This window comes from Notamacropus eugenii, chromosome 5, assembly GCF_028372415.1.
Source record: "Notamacropus eugenii isolate mMacEug1 chromosome 5, mMacEug1.pri_v2, whole genome shotgun sequence".
NCBI lineage: Eukaryota > Metazoa > Chordata > Mammalia > Diprotodontia > Macropodidae > Notamacropus > Notamacropus eugenii.
The window spans coordinates 9562692-9580284 of NC_092876.1; the positions used below are offsets into that span (position 1 = coordinate 9562692).

General features: G+C 38.4%; 1 protein-coding gene across 2 annotated transcripts in view; it reads left to right on the forward strand.

Annotated features, from left to right (window-relative positions):
* The window catches only part of LOC140503283 (probable small intestine urate exporter), a 37851-nt gene extending 20587 nt beyond the window's left edge, over positions 1–17264 (forward strand). For both annotated transcript variants that reach the window (XM_072607121.1, XM_072607123.1), the window contains exons 8-12: positions 9160–9321; positions 12059–12191; positions 12410–12551; positions 14387–14477; positions 15886–17264. In XM_072607121.1, coding sequence (XP_072463222.1) covers positions 9160–9321; positions 12059–12191; positions 12410–12551; positions 14387–14477; positions 15886–16017 — 660 coding nt within the window. In that variant the 3' untranslated portion in view covers positions 16018–17264. The remainder of the gene's footprint in view (positions 1–9159; positions 9322–12058; positions 12192–12409; positions 12552–14386; positions 14478–15885) is intronic.
* The last annotated feature ends 329 nt before the right edge of the window (positions 17265–17593 follow it).

The following is a 17593-nucleotide window of genomic DNA, read 5'->3' on the forward strand; positions in this document are numbered from 1 at the left end:
AAAAACAAATGATACTCAAAAAACAAATTGTAAACTTTTAATAGCCATGTAAAGAATGTTTGAAATCATCAATAATGAGAAAAATACAAGTCAGAATAACGCTGAAGTTTTACCTCACACCCAGAAATTAGTATAGATGTCAAAAGATAGAAATAGTTAGGGTTGAACAAGTTGTGGAATGATAAGAAGATATTGGTGCATTGGTGCTAGGGCTGTGAGCCAGGAGAAAAACAGAGGCCTGTTCACAAAGTTTGTAGATCTGACCAAGGCTTTGATACTGTTAGTTGTGAGGGCTTATGGAAAATTATGTCAAAATTTGGTTCCCCAGATAAAGTCATCAACATTGTACATCAATTTCATGATGGCATGTTTGCCCGGGTTCTGGATAATGCACAAAGCTCTCATACCTTCTCAGTCATGAATGGAGGGAAACAGAGCTGTCTGCTCACTCCCATGCTTTTTAGCAGGATGTTTTTAGCCATGTTGACAAATGTTTTCAGTGACGATGAGTACAGCATCAAGGTCAACTACTCTACTCATGGTAAGTTCTTCAACTTGAAAAGGCTACAAGCCAAGACCAAAGTGGAGGCAGTGTTGGTGCATGATTTTCTGTTTGCAGATGATTGTGCACTCAGTGCAGCCTCTGAAGGTGAGATGCAGCAAAGTATGAATCAATTCTCTGCTTCCTGTGCTAATTTTGGCCTAATAAATAACACTAAAAAAACACAGGTGCTTCATCAGCCACCACCAAACCATCTAGACATGGAACCATCAGTTACAACAAATGGAGAAGTTTTGAATGCTGTGGATAAATTCACTTACCTTGGTAGGGTAATTTCCAGGGATGTACACGTTGACAATGAAGTTGATGTGTGCATTGCCAGAGCTAACTCGGTATTTGGAAGGCTCCGAAGAAAGGTTTGGGAGAGAAGAGGTATTAGACTTACTACCAAACTGAAGGTCTACAGAGCCACTGTGCTGACCTCATTGTCCTATGCTTGTGAAACATGGGCAGTCTACCAGTGCCATGCCAGGAAACTGAATTGCTTCCATTTGAACTGTCTAACTGTCTTAGGAAGATTTTGAGCATCACCTGGCAGGATAAGGTACCAGACACTGAAGTCCTTACCCCAGCTGAACTGCGAAGTATTCACACTATGCTTCAGAGAGCACAATTCCTATGGGCTGGCCACGTTGTTCGAATGCAAAATATATGCTTCTAAAAAGACTATTTTATGGAGAACTTGCATGGGGCAGGCAATCACGTGGTGGCCAGAAGAAAAGATAAAAGGACACAGTCAAGGTCTCTCTCAAGAACTTTGGATTTGACTGTTCAACATGGGAGACACTGGCACAGAACTGCTCAGTATGGCATGCCTACATAAGAAAAGGTTCTGCGCTCTTTGAGCAAAACAGAATTGAGACAACACAAAGTAAATGCAGGATGCACAAATTTGGAATATCCACTCCAAATATTCACATGGACTCTCTGTGCTCAACCTGTAGTAGAGCATTCTGAGCTCCTATTGGTCTAATCACCCACAGTCAGACACAGTGATATTTCACTTGACAATGGTGATGTCATTTTGGTCCTCTTCAAAGATGAAGGACAACAACCACCACCTCAAGGAAGATGATGAAGTAAAAGAGGCATGTACCCCAAAGCATGTATGGAATTACTTTTTGTAGTAGGAAACAACTGGAAACAAAGGAAAGGGCATGGATTGAGGAATAGCTGAACACACCATAACACAAAATGTAATGGAATATTACCGAGCTATAAGAAATGACATGTGTGATGAGGACACAGAAGCACGGAAACAGTTACAAGAAAAGATAGAGAAAAGTCAGCAGAGCCAAGAAAACAATATACACAATGAATACAACAATGGAAATGGAAAGAACAACCACCACAAAATAAGTGAAAGTTGGAAAGATAACACACAGCAAGGAACAAGTGCGACAAAACGTTACCTGAGCAACAAACTCACTGAAAATTAACATGAACCTCAGATGTAAGACAGTGACCACATGAGACAAGAAATATTAAAACAGAGGCAAAGAACCAAGAAACTAGAATAAATGTGAAATTCAGCAAAAAACAATTCACCTAAAAAACAGAGGGGTCATAATTTAAGAATTTCTGGACTACCTCCACACCATGACCAAAAATCAAATCTAGATATTAATTTCAAAGAAATCAAGTCAAGAAATCATAAAAGTGTGACGAATGAAAAGAGACATAGTTTCTATGTCATTAATAATCCATTTATTAATTATGACTAACAAATAATAAAATTAGGTCAATGGCACTCTCAGAAACAGACTCGACCTGAAGAACACTGAATACTTAAAAAGCCTTTGGAAAAGGGGGTGTACTTGATGGTAGAAATCAACTCTGACTGGTTAACAATCAATAAGGGGTGGATATAGTAAAGAAGATGTGATCAAAAATTTCAGCTCCTCTTGCTAAGAATGTGACTATGTCATGAGGTTCAGTTGCCTCCAACAATCTAGACAGAAGAATCTATCTCTACCCAAACTACTCTGGCTGGTTTTCCCCTCCATAAGTTGTTACCCTAAATTCTAAAGGAAAACTGCAAGGACAGGGGCTCATATCCAAAGGACAAGATCTCTCCTCAACTGGATTTTGTTTATAAGGTCTGCTATTTGGGTGGGGTACCATCCAAGAGCAAGTACTCTGAGGATCTGGGCAATCTCATCTATCAGCAATGTCCTTCAGAGACTGGTAGAATAGCTTTCAGGGCACTGCTTTCTGAATAAGGAAACAGGGAAGGAAAACCTTAATCCTAAATTAAAAAGTGGTCATTAATATATGGGAAAAGTAATCATTTCTCTCACAAGAATATTGCCCAGGTCACTTAAAACTAAAGAGCAAACTAGAAACATGAAGAATTCAATGGTCACCTCCTGAATGAAATTCCAAAAACAAAATCTCCTAGGAACATCTGAACCAAAACCCAGGCTTCCAAGTCAAGCAAAATATACCACGAAAATCCAAAAAGAAAGAATTCTAATTCTAAGGAGTTACAGTCAGAATCATACAAGATTTATCACTATGAAGAAGCAGAGAGCTTGCCTAACAGAAACAAAATATATAGCCTTACTACCAAGAAAAATTTACCCAGCAAAAGTGAATATAATCCTAGAGGAGATCAGTACTTAAAGAAATTAGTGCAGGCTATTCACTTGAAAGTCAAATACTGAAACTGAATCTTAAATACTTTAGCCACATAATGAGAAGACAGGACTCATTGCAAAGGACTCTGATGTAGGCAGAAGGAAAGAGGGATGGAAGAGGACAAGATATATTAATTGTGTCATGAAAACAATAAATAAGATCCTGAACAGACTTTGGGAGATAGTGAAGTTTCCAGTCCTGTTATACTATGGTCCATGGGGTCATAAAGAATTACACATGATTAAATGACTGAAAAACACCAAGTATTCCTGAGAAGACCAGAACTGCATAGAAAGTTTGTAATATGAGTCAAGAGAAATATCAAAAGGTAAACTTGAGTAAAGATTCATATCTTGGACTTAAAATTGCAACATATCACTGCTAACCTCCAAAGCTAATTCAGATAAGACATGAGGCACCAAAAATAAAACTAGCAATGAAAAGATTTTCATTAGAGAACATGAGGAAAGGTTTTCATTTCATAGAAAGCTGAGAAAACTCTGGACTTAAACACACTGACCTCCAAAATTCTGAGAATTCAGCCCAAGTCAAATACAATGTTGATGTAAAGAGGTACTAAAATATTTTTCAAAGTTTCAGAATATGAAGTTTCTGTATAAATACTGGCTTATTTTTATTCTTCTTACTCTCTCTCTCTCTCATTTCTCTACTTCTTTTTTTTTTATTTAAGTTTTCAACATTCATTTCCACAAAATTTTGAGCTCCAAATTTTCTCCCCATCTCTCCCCTCCCTGTACCCCAAAACTTCAAACATTCTAATTACTCCTATCATCAATCAGCCCTCCCTTCTAATATCCCTTCCTTCCCTTATCCACATCTTCTCTTTTGTCCTGCAGGGCAAGAGAAGTTTCTATACCCCATTACCTGTATTTCTTATTTCCCAGTTGTATGCAAGAACAATACTCAAGAGTTGTTCTAAAACCTTTGAGTTCCAACTTCCCTTCCTTCCTCCCTCCCCACCCATCCCCATTGGGAAGGCAAGCAATTCAATATAGGCCATATATGTGTAGTTTTGCAAATGACTTCCATATTAGTCATGTTGTGTTAGACTAACTATATTTCTCTCCACCCTATCCTGTCCTCCATTTCTTCTATTCTCTCTTTTGACTTTGTCCCTCCCCAAGAGTGTTGACTTCTAACTTCTCCATCCTCCCACTGCCCTCCCTTACATCGTCCCCCCCCAGCCTGCTTATCCCCTTCTCCCCCACTTTCCTGTATTGTAAGATAGGTTTTCATACCAAAATAAGTGTGTATTTTATTCCTTCCTTGACTCGAATGTGATGAGAGTAAGCTTCATGTTTTCTCTCACCTTTCCCCTTTTTTCCCTCCATGGAGAAGTCTTTTACTTGCCTCTTTTATGAGAGATAGTTTGCCTCATTCCATTTCTCCCTTTCTCCTCCCAATGTATTCCTCTCTCACCCCCGAATTTCATTTTTTTAGATATGATCCCATCCTATTCAACTCACCCTGTGCTCTCTGTCTCTCTCTCTATGTGTGTGTGTGTGTGTGTGTGTGTGTGTGTGTGTGTGTGTGTGTGATCCCACTAACTACCCAGATACTGAAAAAAGTTTTCAAGAATTACAAATATTGTCTTTCCATGTAGGAATGTAAATAGTTCAACTTTGGTAGGTCCCTTATGATGTCTCTTTGCTGTTTACCTTTTCATGCTTCTCTTGATTCTTGTGTTTGAAAGTCAAATTTTCTTTTCAGCTCTGGTCTTTTCATCAAGAATGCTTGAAAGCCCTCTGTTTAATTGAAAGACAATTTTTTCCCCTGAAGTATTATATTCAGTTTTGCTGGGTAGGTGATTCTTGGTTTTAGTCCTAGTTCCTTTGACTTCTGGAATATCATATTCCATGCCCTTTGATCCCTTAATGTTGAAGCTGCTAGATCTTGTGTTATCCTGATTGTATGACCACAATACTCAAATTGTTTCTTTCTAGCTGCTTGCAATATTTTCTCTTTGACCTGGGAACTCTGGAATTTACTATAATGTTCCTAGGAGTTTCTCTTTTTGGATCTCTTTCAGGAGGTGACCAGTGGATTCTTTCAATATTTATTTTCCTCCCTGGTTCTAGAATATCAGGGCAATTTTCCTTGATAATTCCATGAAAGATGATGTCTAGGCTCTTTTTTTGGTCATGGCTTTCAGGTAGTCCCATAATTTTTAAATTGTGTCTCTTGGATCTATTCTCCATGTCAGTTGTTTTTCCAATGAGATATTTCACATTATCTTCCATTTTATCATTCTTTTGGTTTTGTTTTGTGACTTCTTGGTTTCTCATAAAGTCATTAGCCTCCATCTGTTCCATTCTAATTTTTAAAAACAGTGTTCTTCAGTGAGCTTTTGAACTTCCTTTTCCATTTGGCTAATTCTGCTTTTACAACATTCTTCTCTTCATTGGCTTTTTGAACCTCTTTGGTGATTGAGTTAGCCTATTTTTAAAGGTGTTATTTCCTTCAGCAATTTTTTGGGGTCTCCTTTAGCAAGTTGTTGACCCATTTTTCATGATTTTTTTGCATCTTTCTCATTTCTCTTTCCAATTTTTCCTCCATCACTCTTACTTGGTTTTCAAAATCCTTTTTGAGCTCTTCTCTCACCTGAGACCACTGAATATTTATTTTGGATGTTTGGGATACAGAAGCCTTGACTTTTATGTTTTTCTCTGATGGTAAACATTGTTCTTCCTCATCTGAAAGGATGGGAGAAGATATCTGTTCACCAAGAAAATAACCTTCTATAGCCTTATTTTTTTTTCCCTTTTTGGGCATTTTCCCAACCATTTACTTGACTTTTGGGTCCTTTGTCAAGAGTAGGGTATACTCTGGGGATCTGGAAGATCTCAGTTCCTCCAGGGTGGCACAGTCAAGTGTGTACATTGGTCTGGGAGCAAGAAGAGATTTTTGTGCCCAGAATCTTAGTAGAGTTTCTTCTTCACAACCACTTCTCCTCCAATTCCACCAAGCCAGCACTGGGGCTGAGATTCAGATAAGCTGCAGGGGCAGGGCCATCATTCAGTGTGAGATAAAGATCAGCTACTTCGGGGTCTCTACAAAGGGTTAAGGTAAGAATCAGCTGCTCAGTGCCCCCCAGGGGTTTTACAATCCAACAATGGATGCGGGCTGCTGTAGGGGCTGCTGTGGGAACTGCTACAGCCTGCCTCCTGTGGCCTCTGTGGCTGCTGCCTGAGGTAGGAGCTATGAGAAGTCCCTTCTCCTTTCTCTGCCAGCTGAAAAAGCTCTGTCACTGACCTTTGGCACCTGTGAGTTGAGGGATCTGTGAACCACTGCTACTGGGACTGGGGATTCTGCTCCCAAGTCCAGCTCCCATCCTCCTCCCAGAGCCATGCTGCACAGCCAAGGCTGGGCTGGGCTCCACTCTGCCTCTAATGTCTGTTGGCTTTTCAGCTCACCCTGGGCTGGAAATCTCCTCCACTCTGTTGTTCTCCACTTCTACTCCTCTAGAATTTGTTGGGAGTCTTTCTTTACAGGTATTTTATGGGTTGTGGGGGAAGAGCTAGTATATGTATGTCTTTCTACTCTGCCATCTTGGCTCCACCCTCACCCCCCATTTCTCTACTTCTTTCAATGAATGAATGTGAACTGTGGAGTTTGAACTGGTAGAACATGACATAATAAAAATACCAATTAATACTCTAAGCAATGGGGGAAAGAGAAATGTATATACAAAGAGAAGAACACTGGCAAAAAAAAAACTAAGATTAAATATATGGGTCTTGCTTTTCCTATAACATATTATTTAATCAAAAGGGAACATAAAATTAATATTAGAGACATCCAAAGCATAATTTTCCACTCAAGATAAGCCCTTGATTTTATAAGCTTGGAGTCCCTTAAATATTGTGTACCTGAATACATTCTTTGTTTTCTCACTATTTTATTGAAACCTGCTAGAGAAGCAAATAAACAAAACCTTCTTCAGTCTTATGAAAAGAAAAGAAAGGGAAAAAATTAAAGAAAAGTGAATATTGCAGAATTACAAAAAAACAAGCATGGCCAAAGAAAACATGTCTAGGAGACATCTCTTTCAACTCCCTTGCAGATATGAGAGGTTTATGAGTATAGAACAATGCATTTTCAGACTTTTTAAATATTTTCATCAATTACAGTAATTTCTTTTTCTCATCTTCCTACTTTTCTTTTCAAAAATTTTCTTTGTTACTCAAGATGGTTCTCTGGAAAGGAAGAAGAGAGATATGGGAGAAATTAGGAAATATAATAGATAAAAGATATTGACAAAATTATTTTTAAAAGAAAGATAACTTTTCTACAGTATTTAATGTTTTACAAAGTAAATTTATATATATCCTTACAAAAATTGGTGAGAGTAGAAACAAAACATTACTGTCCTTATTTCAGATGAAAAAAGACAGTGGCCAAATGAAGTGAAGTGATGTGCCTAAGGTCACACAGTTAGTAAAAGCCTGTGCCATATTCAAGCAAAAATTCCTGTAGCCAACTTCAGTGTCCATTTCTACATCCAATGTCCAATTCCAATTGAGATTGAATGGCTTTGAGGGTGTTTCCTGAAGTTGCACTTACACTGCTTAGCAGTGGTCAGTACATCAAAAGCTATAAAAAAAAATGCTTCAAATCACCAGTAACCAGAGAAATGCAAATTAAAACAATTAGAATATTTTTACCTCTCATCCATAAAATTCACTAAGTATATAAGGGAAGAAAACAGCATATGTTGGAACAAGTGCAAAAACACAAATATAAAAATGCCTCATGTGTTGGTTGAGCTCTGAATTGACCCAATTACTCTTGAAAGTAATTTGAAATTATATCTGAAAAGTGATGAAAATGTTCATAGCTATTGCACTAGTATTATGACACCAAGGCATGCATTCCCAAATTGTTAAGGACAGAAGGAAAGTCTTAAGTAGTTAAATATTCACAGCACCACTTTTTATAATAACAAAAACCAAGAAACAAAGTTGCCTCCTGATTGCCTATTGGAGAATGACTAGACAACTGTCAAAATGAACAAAATGGAATATTTTATTGTCATAAGCATTTGAAACTATGCAAAATTCTAAAAGAAAAACTTGGCAGACTTCTTATCACCTGATGTAGAGCAAACAAAGAAGGACAAAGAGAACAATGCACACACTGGCCACGATAATGTCAACAATCCAAAAAAGTATGGGAATTGAAATTAGTTCAAAGATCTGTCTTGCACTCATGGGGAGGGAAAGGACCATAAGAAAATAGAAGTAATAGGGGACAGGATAGGATGGAGGGAAATATAGTTAGTCCTATACAACACAACTAGTATGGAAATCATTTGCAAAACTAAACAGATTTGGCCTATATTGAATTACCTGTCTTCCAAGGGGAAGGGGTGGAGAGGGAGGGAGCTAAAGAAGTTGGAACTCAAAGTGTTAGGACCAAATGTAATGTTCTTACCACTGGGTAACAAGAAATACAGGTTAAGGGGTCAAGAAAGCTATCTGGCCCTACAGGACAAAAGAGAGGACGGAGACAAGGGCAGGGAGGGAGGATAGAGCAGAGAGCAGATAGGTCACAGGGGCAATTAGAATGCTTGGGTTTGGGGGGGGGGGATAAAAGGGGAGAAAATTTGTAACCCAAAATTTTGTGAAAATAAATGTTAAAAGTTAAATAAAAAAAAAAAAGATCTGTCTTGACTCCAGAGCTTTAAAGATAAAGCTGGAAAAACAATAACAAACGAACAATAAATAGTGAAGACTGCAAAGGGTATCAGAGAGCTTTGCTTTGTTCCTCTCAGGTACAAGGGAGGAGTCTATGGAACAAGGAAAGCCATGTCAAGAAGAAACAAGGATGTTTGGGGGAAACCAGGGGAGGGGAAAGCTATCAAAGTAATTTTTTTAAAAAGTAGAAATGTTTGTGACAGCCTGATCAAAGTATTGACATTTTGATTTTCCTTCTAGGCCAATGCCCCTAGTTGGTCTTTGCCCTTCAAAGCTATGATCAAGACGATGGCACTTTGGGCCATTCTAGTCGGTAACGTTTGTCGATTCTGGTTAATTAGCAACTTAACTACATCACTGCCAACACTATTAGACAATATGTTTGATTTTAACTTCAAAAAGGTGAGTTCATAACTCCTTTCTAATGGGCTTTTTAATCAAGCAAGCACTTACTATGTTCCAAGCACTGCTTAGGAACTGGGGACTCAAAGACAAAAATGAAATAATTGCTGCCTTCAAACAGCTTACACTCTATTGGAGAAGATAACTTATAAATAAATAAGAATATACAAAATAAATACTAGGGAAATTGGAAGGAAGGGGACTACTAGATGGAGGATCAGGAAAGGCTGGATATAGAAAATACCACATGTGAAAATATCACATGTGATAGCAAGGAAACAAAGGATTCTTTTTTCCTGTTGCTCTTTAATTTATTTTTCCCAAATTCATGAATTTGTTTTCAATTTTCAACAAGCACTTTAATAAATTCTAAATTTTCTCCTCCTCCCCTCCAAGATGGCATACAGTCTTACATGGATTCTATACATGCATTCCTATTAAACACATTTTCACATTAATCACAGGAAACAAGTGATTCTAAGCAGCAGAGATAAGGCGAAGAAAAGCATGTTTCAGGGTTGAGGAAGTGTTCCAGTGTAAAGGTACAGATATGGCAGTTTGAATGTTTCTTAGGAGATGATATTCTTGTTTTGTAAGGAAAAGTACTGCTTCATAAGAAAACCAGATAGCACTGAGGGGCAAAACTGTGAAGTTGTCTAGGTTTTGTTTCCATGGCTGTAACTCAGAATAGCTATTAGGGCTTGAACTATGATGGTGGCAACACTGAGTAGGGAGAAGAGAGTGCATGCAAGATACACAGCAGGGGTAGAAATGATAAGACTGAGCAAGTGACTGTATATGGAAAGTAGCTAACCTGGATCACTGGGATGATGATGCTACCCTAGATAGAAATGGGAATGTTCGGGAGAGGTATGGGTTTAAAGGAAAAAAAGTTGATGTTTTGGATGAGTTGTATTTTAGATGCCTAAATTAGACATATCCAACAGGTAATTTAAGATGCATGGCCAGAGCTTGAGAAAGAGATTAAAGTTAGATTATGGATCTCTGACTTGTTGGTATTAAGATGTTAATTAAATCCATGAGAACCAAAGAGGTCACCAAATGACTAAGTATAAAGACAGAAGACATCCATCCAAGGACAGAGCCTTGGGTCACATCTACAGTTATAAGGTGTGATGGAGATGGTGAAACAGCAAATGAGACTGAGAAGAAACAGTTCCACAAGTGCGAGGAAAGAGAATAGTAATGTCATGAAAAGCCAAAGTATCAAGAGATTAACTGTGAAGTGCTGAAGAGGTCAAGGATTATTTCAATTCTAAATAAATTACAGTATAAGTAACACACCTGTTCTCTCTGGAACCAAAATCACAGAATGGTAGAACTACAAGAGGATCTTGAACCTTCAAAAGGTCCCTTAAACTTTTCTGTGCCAAAGACTCTTTGGGCAGTAGGTCTCGTGAAACATATGGGCCCCTTCTTGCAATAATATCTTAAAATGCATACTATATATATTTGGCACTCCTGGCTTATAATAGGTTCTCAATAAATGTAGATTGATTTACATAGGATTATAAAGGAAACCAATTTTATTGACATACTTATCAAAGTATTTTTAAAAATAAATATCAATCTTAAGTCTATAAATCTGATTTGGTCCAAAATTCTCATTTAAAAATAAAAAGAACATAAGCCATAGAAGGGTAAACTTATTTATCCATTATTCCACAGTGGTGGCTGAGCCAGGAAGTAAATAAACCCAGTGTTTTTCACTACCAGTCCAATGTTATCTTTATTCCTTCAAGTTATCTGTATGACACTTCAATCTTTCTCTTATAATTCTCTTGAAATACAGTGGTTGAACTATAATGAAGGAGAATATACATGAATTCCATAACATTTGAAATAAGGATTTCAGAGTACAGTCAGAAATATGCCGAAAGGCATCCTGTACCTGAAACTGCCTCCTCTACATACTATGGGACTGCCTGAAATACTATGATTTAGGCATAACTCCTTAGATTTTTTTTTCTTATATAAGCATCCATAATTACTTTAAATGCAAATTCCCTCAATAAAGAAGTGATATTATCTTCATTACCAGTCATTGGGACCTTAGAATGATTTAGTACTGCAAATTTATAATGGACAAAGTCCATGGAAATTTTTTGGCAAAAGTACTGGAGTGGTTTACCATTTACTTCTCCACCTCATTTTATAGATGAGGAATTGAGGCAAACAGGTTTAAGTGACTTGCCCAGAGTCACACAGTTACTAAGTGTCTGAGACCATATTTCAATTCAGGAAGATGATTCTCCTTGACTCCAGGTTTAGGGTAACTGGCAAGTCACAAACACATTGGTGGTAGGAGGAAGTATGTGAATACTTCCTCCAGTGACATGTGCAAATGAGAGAAATATTGTTCCAATGACCGTGAAAGAAGCCACAGCAGGCACTGCGGAATACTTAGAGCTTGGTCAGACACCAAAGATGCCAAAAAGTGGGAGTTGATAATGTCCCTTCTGGCCCCAAGTCTATAAACTTAAGGTAAAGGTATGTTTGCCTGCACTCTCAGTGAATGAGGGGAGTGGCACCAACAAAGATGGACACTTAAGAGGTAGAGTGGATAAACCAAAGACAAATCTTGTCTACTACTTTTGCCAGTAGCTTATCTCTCTGACCAGTTCAGATAATAGTGCAGGTTTCTGCAGTGATTGAATCAATGAATGAATGAAACACTTGTCCAATTTACTCAGTTCTGCACAATTTCACTCCATAGAATGGGTCTCTGAGTGCCCTGCCTCTTATTACGTCATGGGTCAGTATGACTCTGGGAGGTTACATCGCTGATTTCCTCCTGTCCAAGAAGATTCTCAGACTCATCACAGTTCGAAAACTCTTCACATTCCTGGGTAAGAACAATGTCACATATTCCATTCATTGAAAAGATTTCTGACCATTTATTTCAAGAATGTGTTGAGGAAACAATCATTTATTAGTGCTCAATATGCAAAGGCACCATGTCCTCAAGATACAAAACAAGCAAAAAGACAATCCCTGCCTTCAAAACTTACATTCTAATGGGGAAGACAACATGTATAAGCCATTTTTGTGTGCTTTTACTCTCCAGGAATGTTTTTCCCATCTTTATTCACTGTACTTATCCCATATGTTGACTCCACTACTGCTATAGTTTTCCTGATATTGGCTAGTTCAATGAGTGCCTTGTGTTTCTCTGGATTCATCATTAATCCTCTAGATATTGCTCCCAGGTAAGATGTTCTGCCTTCTCTCTTCTCCTTCAAGCAATGTGGAATAGTCATGCAAATCCCAACTCTAAATCCCAATGTGTGATCTTGGGGGAAAGGAGGAGAAAATCAATATGATATGGCAGCTTGGGGAATAGGAGAGTAAGGAGTGAGTTAGGATGAAGACAGGGAAAAACAAAGTTGGACAGAGATAAAAATAGAGACTGAGAGGGAATGGTCAGAAATTAGGAGATAGTAACCAGGAATAGGAAGTAGTTGACACTGTCTAAAACTACAGGGAAATTAAGTTAAGGTTAAGGACTATGTCAAGCATTCAGAAAAATCCCATGTATTTGCAGTTGATAAATTGTTAATAACCTTGAGAAGACTTGTAGCTGTTATGAGTTGTATTGAAAGTCAGCGTCTAATTAGTTTAGATGAGAGGGAGAAGTAAGAAGAAGGAGGGCAATGAGTGCAGTTGACTCTTTCTAGACATTTGGGTACAAAAGAGACGGGGTAAGAAAGAAAGAGTTTGAGGGAATGTCAAGACAATTGGGATGACTTTTAAAGATGGGGGGAGAAAGGGAACTTAGATATGTTTCTAGGCAGACAGGAACAACTAGCAGAGATGACAAAAATGATGATTACACATAGTTCCCAGGGGAAATGGGAGAGAGCATCAAGGTCACAAGCAGAGGGGGTGGCTTTGGCAAGGAGAAGATCTGGTTCTTTATCAGAGATGGGAGCAAAGGAGGAGAAGACAGTCAATGAGGATGGGAAAGGGAAGAAAAGGGAGCTAATGCATGGGATAGCCAATTAGGAAGGATCACAAGTCCATTGGAAAATGAAATATTTCTGAGGATAATCCAGCATAAGGATTTGACAAAGTACAAGCAGCAACAGAACAAGGGAACAGTCAATAAGCATTTACTAAGGCCCTACTGTGCTTCAGGTCCAGTGATAAGGTGTAGTTATACAAAGAAAAGCAAAGCTGCCCCTGCCCTAAAAGATAACATGAAAACAACTATGACAGTCAATATACATACAGGACAAATTAGAGATAATCTCAGAGGCAAAACAGTAGTCTTAAGGGGACTCAGAACAATCTACTTGCAGAAGGTAGGATTCAAGGTGGAATATAAATATGTAGTTTCATATCAGTTCCAGATACAAAGATGCTTGCTGAAAAGCACTTAACTGAAGACAGTATTCAAAATTTATTCTCTGTTGTTTTGTTTTATGGTTATTTCTCTTCATTCTTCCAGAGAGACATTGAGCATTTCCCCAGTACCTCTCTGTTCATGGTCATAAAGCTAGGTACTCATAGTCATAAGAACAAGCTTTCTTTGGCCACAGAAATCAAAATTAAAAGCAATGGAGAAGGGGAAGGGGAGAAAAAAATAGGGAGAATTGCCAAGGGGCTGATTTGGCTCAATTCACTGAAAAAATGTATGAAAGTAGAGCTGACAAAAAGCTCCTCCCGTGGGAGCTCATTTTCCTTCATTGATGGGCTTCCAAAGAAGCCTGGATAGCCACTTGTCAGGGATATTAATAGAATTATATATCAAGACGTAGAAGGTCTTTTGGTGCTCAGAATCCACTTCATTTAACCCCTCCTTTTACAAATAAGACACAAGAAGATTGTCTAAGGTCATACAGATAAAGTCAGGGGACTCTTGTTCAAGTAGCTCTTACAAAGTCCTTTCTAACTTTGATAATACTGCTCCCTAGGACTGAAATATATATAGCATATGGAAGGAAAGAAAGAAGTAAGAGGCAGACAGACAGATAGACAGAAAATAAGACAGACAGAGAGAAAATCAGTGCTCTGTTTGACCTAAAAATCTTTCTTCCCACAGATATGCTAGCTTTCTCATGTCACTGGAAACTGGTTTTATGTTGATTTCTGGTCTCGTTTCTCCCGTTATTACTGGATACTTCATCAGCCAGGTAAAGTATCCATGCTTAAAAAGGATTTGAATTCTGTATTGAATAAGTACTGTATGGAGGTGAACACAGAATAGGAAGACAAAATGGACACAAACAATTCTAGAACACAAAGCAGGAAGGGACCTTAGAGATAGATGAGCTATTCTAACTCCTTTATTAACACAAGAAGAACCTGAGGCCTAGTGTGTTTAAGCGACCTACACAAGTAGGAAGCAGTAACATCCAAATTCTAGACCCTTTCCATCCATCATACTTTGAACTAGGATTGAGGAGGGAAGGGCTTAGGCGGAAACTTTCAGGTGGAGTCACAGAAACAGGCAAGGGAAGGGAAGGACATTTCTTAGGCCAGGGTCACAGTTTGCATTTCAGTGAGGAGTGGGGGCACACAGATATAGGTCTCCTTCCTGGGTCCCTAGGAAGGGACCCTCTACTGTCAGAGTTTATGTCTCCCTGTGACAATCTATATAGACAGTTCTTACTAGGTGGCAACAGACTCAGCTCTGTGGTTGCCTTCTCCTCTAACTCTTACCTCATATTAAAGGTGGAAGGCTCAAAACTCCTGCAGCCTAGCATCACTCTACTAGGGAGCTGATAGGAAGGAAATCCATGTGATAGGAGGCCAAATGGAGAGGAAGTGATTCAGGCAAGTAGAGAAAGAGTAGGAGAGACCACAGCTAAAAAAGCAAGACGACCAGGAGCCACCACCTTCTCCCAGCCCCACCTCCTCCTGCTACATGGACATTCATACATGCTCAGCTGGAGTAATATGAGGATCTTCAGTCTGTTTCTAGGAATCCAAAAACTTTATATTCAAAGTCCTAATCAGAGTAATTCATCTTTGTACAGTTATGTGTATGTGTGTGTATGAACTGTAATGTCATTGATGTGGGTCTGACAGTTGCCTGAGGACATAAGTGATTTGAAAAAGGTCCCATACTCTATGGTATGAGTATGAGGCAGAAGTGAGAGTGGAACACAAGTCAGTGCTTCACTATCACTTCTCAATAGAGGATTAAAGTTTAAAAATAATTCTCCAAACAACCATCTTATGAAGCAAGTTGTGCAAGGTTATCTCCATAACTTTAGAGATAAGGAAATGGAGACTGACTAAACAGCTGCTCCATGGTTACAAGTGTCAGAGTCAGCGTTTAGAACACCCTTCCAAGACCCTGTCCACTGCTCCTCAGTGCTTCTGAAACCCTTTGCTTCATCATGTTTTGAAGTTTCATTTAACTGCCACTAACTCAATGAAAACATTTTAATCAAAACCAAAAATGATAATCCCATAGAAGGCTGTCCTTGATTTGAAGAATTTCATGACCTTTCTGACTTAAGAGAAGATTTAGAAAGTTACAACATATTTTTTGACCAATATTAAATCTCAAACTGTTAATTTTTGCACCCACAGGATGCAACAGGTTGGAAGAATGTTTTCTTTCTGTCATCTGCTATTAATCTATTAGGAATGGTTTTCTACCTCATCTTTGGCCAGACAAACATCCAGGACTGGGCCAGAGAACATAGAATAACCCACTTCTGAGTGCCCATTGATAATGAGCTGAAAATTAGTTCTGCCAAAAACATCTTTAAGGATTTTCAGCATCATTCTTGGCTTCTCAACTCTCAAACAACGTATGCCAATGTCAAGCTTATCTTTGTAATATCCACTACATCTTTTGTGTCTGTCTCCTCTTCTTAGCCACTTACTTAGTTATCACCCCAGCTCAGGCCCTGATCACCTTACTCTACTATAATGACCTTCTGGGTCTCCCTGATTCATTTTTTCCTCATTCCAATGCAACCTCCACATAGCTAACAAAATGAGCACAAGATCATATCACTCCCCTCTAATAAACAAATTCCACCTCTCCCGATTGACTCTAGGATCAAATATAAACCACTCTATTTGAAAGTTAGAGTTCTTCACAGCCTGGCCCCTTCCTAACTTAGTGGTCTTCTTAAATTTTATTCCCCTTCTCACACTCTGCATTATGGAACCTACTGCTCTACCTTCTCATTATTCTGCATGTATAACATTCTCCATCTCCAGTCTCCATGACTGTGCACTTACTGTCCTCCCTACTCAAAATGCATTCCCTCTACACATCTGCCTCTTGGAATCTTAGATTTTCTTCAAGATTTAACTCCATGAATCTTTTTCTGGTCCCATCCTAATCTGCTAGGGGACCCCAAAAAAACATACCAATAAAATATTCATTTTGTATTGAGAAAATTAAAATTATTTTGTATCATTTAATAATTCTATTTTGTAACTGACACTATTTTATATTACTGTTCCATTTTGTTTAATTTCTCCAGCCACATTTCTCCATTCCTAGGTTAAGCTCAGGAATACATTTTTTCTCTCTGAGTCTGTTTAAAGGTATAATTAAAAGGGCATGTTGTTATTACCCCTGGATTGTCTTCTTGTTGTGCACAAGCCCCAAGCAACTTAACTTGATACCACCTCCAAAAATGTTTTCTTCCTTGCCTACAGTTAGAGGAAAGTGAATTTCCTGCAAGGGGACATTGACATCAGTGGTTCTGATGCCCTAACAAAAATTGTAAGTCAGATGAGTCCCATAAAACAATTAACATTCTTTAATTGTTAGAGGGGGTCAGTGCATGTTTCCTAGTGTAGACAATTGACCCCTCTTTTCCTGTGTGTCAATAAAGAGGTCTCTTCCTTCTCATTGGGATCACTGACCTTACTGAGCTTGCCAGTCTGACCCATTTGTTAACAACTATCCACATCACTATTAATAAATTGATTTTGCTCAAAGTCTGTACCTCCTTTATCTGTTCTGTTATTTTACTCATGTCAGACTCTTTGTGACTCTATTTGGAGCTTCCTTGGCAAAGATACTAGAGTAGATTTTCATTTCCTTCTCCAGTTCATTTCATAGATGAGGAAATTGAGGCAAGCAAAGTTATGTGACTTGGGCAGTGTCATGTAGCTACTATGTATCTGAAGTCAGATATGAACTCAGGAAGATGAGTCTTCCTGATTTCAGGCCCAGGACTCTGTCCACTGTGCTGCCTAGCTGCCTGTTCTTCAGATGACCTTTCTTGAATTTACTTGAAACAGTACCTGTTCTCTATATAATCATGAGTAC